The sequence below is a fragment of the Sinocyclocheilus grahami genome, unplaced genomic scaffold (genome assembly GCF_001515645.1).
Source record: "Sinocyclocheilus grahami isolate Dianchi unplaced genomic scaffold, SAMN03320097.WGS_v1.1 scaffold442.1, whole genome shotgun sequence".
NCBI lineage: Eukaryota > Metazoa > Chordata > Actinopteri > Cypriniformes > Cyprinidae > Sinocyclocheilus > Sinocyclocheilus grahami.
In genome coordinates, this window is record NW_015505621.1 from 987,295 (window position 1) to 994,099 (window position 6,805).

At 34.7% G+C, this 6,805-nt stretch overlaps 1 protein-coding gene across 1 annotated transcript in view; it reads right to left on the reverse strand.

Annotated features, from left to right (window-relative positions):
- ppp2r2aa (protein phosphatase 2, regulatory subunit B, alpha a) overlaps window positions 1-6,805 on the reverse strand; it is a 15,835-nt gene continuing 9,030 nt past the window's right edge. The window contains exons 5-9 of the mRNA XM_016234042.1: window positions 5,597-5,709; window positions 5,338-5,515; window positions 3,144-3,308; window positions 2,857-3,026; window positions 1-126 (exon numbers count right to left, since the gene is read on the reverse strand). Coding sequence (XP_016089528.1) covers window positions 31-126; window positions 2,857-3,026; window positions 3,144-3,308; window positions 5,338-5,515; window positions 5,597-5,709 — 722 coding nt within the window. The 3' untranslated portion in view covers window positions 1-30. The remainder of the gene's footprint in view (window positions 127-2,856; window positions 3,027-3,143; window positions 3,309-5,337; window positions 5,516-5,596; window positions 5,710-6,805) is intronic.

The following is a 6,805-nucleotide window of genomic DNA, read 5'->3' on the forward strand; positions in this document are numbered from 1 at the left end:
ATGCCATTACTGAACGTGAGCCATGTCTCCTCACCTGTCATCGCCCCTCCAGCAGCACTCAAACTTATCAAAGATGCAGTCGTTCTCGTAGAGAGAGCACAGCTTACTCCTGAGATAACCATGAACCTGATGAGAAAGAGATCAAAGTCACAAAACACGCTAATGTCATGCATACTGATATAAGGACAGACGGCAGGGAAACCAGTTTATGAATATGTCAGTTTCTTAATGGTTACAGCTTCACAGTCTTTATTCAGTGCATTCTGGGTAATAAGAGCCATACAACTAATGTCATACAAGTAGACCAAGAAGTGTTACATTTAATTACTCATAATAACAAAAATTGCTTGTAGTAACCCTCAGAATTTCAGAAATTATTACTGCCATTGAATTCTATTACACTACCATTCAAACATTTTTAGGTAACGTAAGCTGTACATATTTGTGTTTGATATTGCTTATAATGATCACTAACCATCATTTCTTACTAATACAGGATAATTTCAATTTCAATACAAAATAAGCCAAAGACATAAAAATATATCTCAACAGCAAAGTTGGTCATGTATCAATTTTGGCATTCTGACTATTAACATATTGAGTTATCATTTCTGAATGCAATGTGGAAAAGTGCTGTAATTAAGTTTATAATTAAGTATAATCACAGTAATTGCAATATGTCATTAATGCAGTGCATCATATCCAACTTTTCATAATCCAATCAAATCCTGATGTTTTTTTTCTACAGAAATATTCTGACTCGTGTAAAAAACATTCTCATGCAATGAAAAATACCTATGTAAAGATGGTTAAAGGGGTCATATGATGCGATTTCAAGTTTTCCTTTCTCTTTGGAGTGTTACAAGCTGATTGTGCATAGATAAGATCCCTAAAGTTGCAAAGAATAAAGTCTCAAAACCAAAGAGATATTCTTTATCAAAGTTAAGACTCTGGAGAGAGAGAGCGAGAGAGAGAGAGAGAGAGAGAGAGAGAGAGAGAGAGAGAGAGAGAGTGAGTCTAAGTTCTAAGACAGTGGAGTCAGCTGTTTTAACCGTGGCTTGTGTACTGCAAACACATACCAGCTTCATCACTGTGTCCGTCACGCGACTCTGTTCCCCTTTCGGGCTCTGTCTTTACATTTATTTTGAAAGACGAAGCTTGCGATTATGGTAAGGGGCGTTACATTTCCGACGAGTGCTTGCGGTGTTCGGCCAATCACAATGCACTGGGTCAGCTGGCCAATCAGAGCAGACTGTGCTTGTCGGAAGGAGGGGCTTTGTAGAAAACGAAGCATTTGAGAGAGGCGGGGCATAGAGGACCTACAATAATGTACAGTATTTGAAAAATAATGTGTTTTTTGAACATTAAAGCATGTCAACATTGTTACACCAAATACACAAAATAATAATCTTTAAAAAAAGCATCATATGACCCTTTTAAGAAATAAATTCCTGACGCCATCTAGTGGTCAATGTTGCAAAATTATTATTCTGTTTATAGGATTAGTTCACACAAAAAGAAAATGATCATACCATCCTGTACTTTCAAACCACTTTGACTTTCTTCTAATGGAAAAGGAGAACATTTAAATCTTCTGGTTGCTTCTTCCATGTACTTAAAAGTAATGGAGACTAGAGCGTTCAAGGCTAAAACAGGACAAACACTGTTTCATAAAATATTGTCTGAATTCATAAAATAGCATAGATTTAAGTTGTTACTCATTGATACTCCACCTTTCCAGAAAGCTGATCAGCATGATTCAAGAATGACTGGATCAACCTATTTAATTACGAAACGTTATGCTACATCCAAAGCACTTTTTAAGCTTAGTCCAGATTAGGGCTGTCAAATTATTTTTTCGAATATTCGTCGATTTTAAAATAAAAATCCACATTCAAATTTTAGGTGTGCGTCAGGCAGCTTTATCAGTGACTCACAAAATGCGACGACGATGTAAGTGTCATCGCATTTTAATGTTTTTCTTAGTCTATCCAGCTGAACCCACTAGATGCGGCGCTGCTACATTGTTCATTCAAAATATTGTGGGATAAAAAAAAACATCAATGCAGAGATGATGTTGTTTGCGTCAAAACCGAAACCAAACCGTTCACACAGAACGCATATTTATTGCATTTTCTAGAGGGACATCTATCACCGTTGCACTCACGTCTCGCACAAAAGAGTGCCATGTTAAGAAAGCCATGGAAAATTAACATAAGTTCAACTTTTTAAAAACATGCCTCAAGACTTTATGGCGGTTTTTCCCCATCCTACTGCATCTCAAGTTTTTAAATGAAGAAAGTACTCTTTGTGATTGGTTTTCGGTCCTTTGTATTAAACTATACATACATGCATGATTCTGTTTTGTTTCTAATTGTTTAAGCAACTTTAATTATATAAGGTTTATAAACATTATGCACTTGTTTCAAAGATAGTCAGTGTTTTTATTATGCTTTGAAGAAAGGTGCATAATATTTTGTTCGATGCGCTCTCTTGTGGCCTCAGGAGAGAAGCCAAAAGCTTTTTCCTCCTAACTGAAATTATGCCTTTTAAATTCAAATATAATTCGAATATTGATAATATCTAAGTAGAAAATTCGAATTTAGTTTTTCAGCCATTTTGACAGCCCTAGTCCAGATTAACTGTAATTGCATGGATAAAACAACCAGAATATTCAGCATTTCTCCTTTTGTGTCCCAGAAGTCAGTCATACTAATTAGAACAATAATGAGGCTTAGTAAATTATGACAACTTTCATTTTTAGGTGAATTAATTCTTTAAAAAATTATTAGCTTTGGTACACCAAAGCTATAAGGATTACTATTTTAGAGCAAATCTCCCAGACAGAAACAGCACCTGGTAGGTTTCCACCGGTTGACTCTCCATGTGCAGGTCCCAGATCTTGAGGGTCAGATAATCTCTGGTCATCATGTATCGGCCGCTGTGACTGAACTTGACGTCTGAGATGGATGAGATGATTTCCGAGAAGAAGGAGCGTGTGCTGGGGTCCTCGGGTTCCTCAAACACTACAAAGACACATGATATTATGAGTTACACAACAACAAAAGCCCTCCTGAAAGGTTTTCAGCTTGATCAGCCAAAACCTGCATGATAATCCTACTCTAAAGAGCAGTGAAACATACATTTGGAGTGTTGGTCACACAGCGCAGACGCCCTCATGTCACACAGGCGCACGGAACCCTTGCTGCTGCCGTACACAAACGTGTTGCACTGGAGCGGGTGAAACTCTGAAGCCGTGATCACCTCTGTCAGCTCCTCCATGTTGGCCGGCTTGATATCAACAATGTCTGAGTCAGTGGTTAAGGTCAAACTTCAGTTAGACTATGAGGAATGTGAAAGTGTACATTATGAGGAAAAAACATGAAAAGCAATTAAGAGGAAGTGGAAATCACCCTTTTTTTGGTTCAAAAACTGCCTTGTTAAAAACTATGAAACATGCAAGCGTTATAATATAACTACAAAAGCTTGGGGTGGGTAAGATTTTTGAACGGAAAGTAATAGTTGCATGCATTAGACGGATCAAATAAAGGCATTTATAATGTTACAAATGGTTTATATTTCAAATAAAATGCTGTTCTTTTCAACTTTCTATTCATCAAAGAATCCTGAAAAATGCAGAAATCATGGTTTCCACAAATATATGGAGCAGCACAACTGTTTAATGCTATATATTTCCATAAGCTGCATTTTTTATCCTCTGAAACATTCCCCGTATGCCGATATTTTCGCTTTAAATAAATTCATTTAAGCTCGCTGTTTATAATAAATGTTGCTAGAATTTTAGTTTATACATCTATTTTCCATGCCTGTTCTGAATACCATTCAATTTAAATATTTGTTAAATATTATTAATAATGTTACCACTAAAATTTAAATATTTGTTGAGTGAAGGGAACTAAAATACATGTATGTATTGTTAAGTTTCATTTACTCTTCCAGTATTTAATTTTTTTGAATGTAATAATAAATTATAGCCGATATGTGATTTTGTACGTTTTTTTTCTCTCTCAACAATTCACCTGTTCTGAATACCACTAAAATTTAAATATTTGTTGAGTGAAGGGAACTAAAATACATGTATAACATGTTATTTACTGGCATTTTACATAATTTCTGAACGTAATAATAAAGTGTGACCTACACACTGATGCAACTTAGCTTGGTTTGTTCTCTCAATGATGCAATTTCTAAACAAGTGTGACTTATTTCACTGAAAATATGAATGATTTCTGAGGGATCATGTGACGGTGAAGACTGGCTAAAAAAATTCAGTTTTGCATCACAGGAATAAATTATAGGGATGCACGATATTGGATTTTTGCCGATATCCGATATGCCAATATTTTTCAACTCATTTTGGCCGATACTGATATATATTTTCAATATTTCAAAGTCTCGAAGCTTTGAAAATAACTATAAATAAACGATATATCAATCGCTGCATTTTTTCCCGGAAAGATGCAGTTAACCCTAACATTTTATTTTAAGATTTAACATTTGTAGATGGTCTAAAGCAAAAGAGTTGTAAAAATTCTGAATATCTTTTAGAGCTTATGATTTGTTTAAAAAATAAAACATATTACACATTAATGAATAAATCAGTATATATGAAATTATTTAATTTACAAGTCATGTTTGTGATTTTTTTTTCACGTAAGCTACAGCTTCTGACCTTTAAAGCAAAACATACTTATTATTTTATGACATCAATTACTGCTTTATTTAATCAGAAACACAGTCTAAATGTTATTTGTGTAGGCTATTTTACTTTTAATTTAATTAGAAGTTATGCAAACAGCACCCCCTACAGATTAAAACTCCTTACCGAACGAGCGTTAGGACCTGGGGGAGGCTGCCGCTGCACGTGCTATTACAGTTTACTCTTATCACACACATCATAAGTGCTTTCTCAGTTTAAATGCAGCGATCCAAAAGAGTGAATCTAATCATCATTCAGACAAAACTTTGCTTTAAGATTGAGCCACATTGTTGACATGATCTAATCACTAGCACACCCTGGGCACATGCGAGTTAACATATTCCTCTTATCGGCAAGACATATCGGCATAATTTTTCATATCGGGCCGATGCCGATATTTACATTTAAAGCCATTATCGGCCGATTCCGATACCAGTCCGATAATATCGTGCATTCCTAATAAATTACATTTCAGAATATATTCAAATAGAAAACAATTATTTTAAATTACAGAATTTTCGATCAAATAAATGCAGCCTTGGTGAGCAAAACCTTCCCAATCCCTAACTTTTGAACAGTAGCGTATGAATAAAGAAATAAATGGATAAACAGGATACTGAAGCTTCGGTCGGTGAAGTCCAGGTGCCACAGATTGATTCGGAGGTCATCGGCAGACAGATACGTCTCGTTGTCGCTGTTGACAGAGATAGAGTTGATGTGGTAGGTGTGAGCATTGGAGTAAACCCGCCGCGGACTCGCCTCCACCATCAGGTCCATCGGCTGGAACACTGGAACCTGTGCGGAGCAAAGCCTGTTACTCCTATAGACTTATTAATGCATTAAAAATCAATAATGTGTGTGTGAGTGTGTTCACACCCGTAGTGTTGTGAGGGATGATGGATGCCTGTAGCGGCCATCCTCTTCTTTGAGGTTATAACCCTCTGGTCGCTTGTCTCGTTCACTGATTTTCCAGAGCTTGATGGTTTTATCTGCAATGGAGCATTGAATAATCTACATATTTGATAACAGAGCAACCCACACATATAAATGTGTTAATGTGTCTGTATTTGCACCGGTGCTGTTATTATTAACTGAACTACTGAAAATCAATTTCGATAATATTGTATGGAAAAATTTAACATTTGAAATGTTGCCTTGTGAATGAAACTTAAATGTGACCATGGACCACAAAACCAGTCTTAAATCTCTGGGGTATATTTGTAGCAATAGTCAAAAAAAAAACATTGTATGGGTCAAAATTATTGATTTTTCTTTTATGCCAAAAATCATTAGGATACTAAGTAAAATTTCCTACCCATGAAGATATTTTGCAAATTTCCTACCGTAAATATATTAAAACTTCATTTTTGATTAGTAATATGCATGGCTAAGAACTTCATTTGGACAACTTTAAAAGGCGATTTTCTCAATATTTTGTATTTCTCAGTCAGATTCCAGATTTTCAAATAGTTGTATCTCGGCCAAATATTGTCCTATCCTAACAAACCATATATCAATGGACAGCTTATTTATTGTATAATGTATTATTTACTAATATTATTATTTATGTATAAATCTCAATTTCAAAAAATGTACCCTTATGACTGGTTTTGTGGTCTAGGGTCACAAGCATGTTTAAGCTGAAGTATTAAAATTACACAAAAAAAAAAAACAAAAAACAAAAAAGAATGCATAAAATTATTAAAATGTGAAAATTCAAATGAAAGCCAATTAAAAAAATTATTAATAGAAGTAATATTAAAATAACAGATCTGTACCGTAAATAAATCAAAACTTAATTTTTGATTAGTAATATGCATGGCTAAGAACTTCATTTGGACAACTTTAAAAGGCGATTTTCTCAATATTTTGTATTTCTCAGTCAGATTCCAGATTTTCAAATAGTTGTATCTCGGCCAAATATTGTCCTATCCTAACAAACCATATATCAATGGACAGCTTATTTATTGTATAATGTATTATTTACTAATATTATTATTTATGTATAAATCTCAATTTCAAAAAATGTACCCTTATGACTGGTTTTGTGGTCTAGGGTCACAAGCATGTTTAAGCTGAAGTATT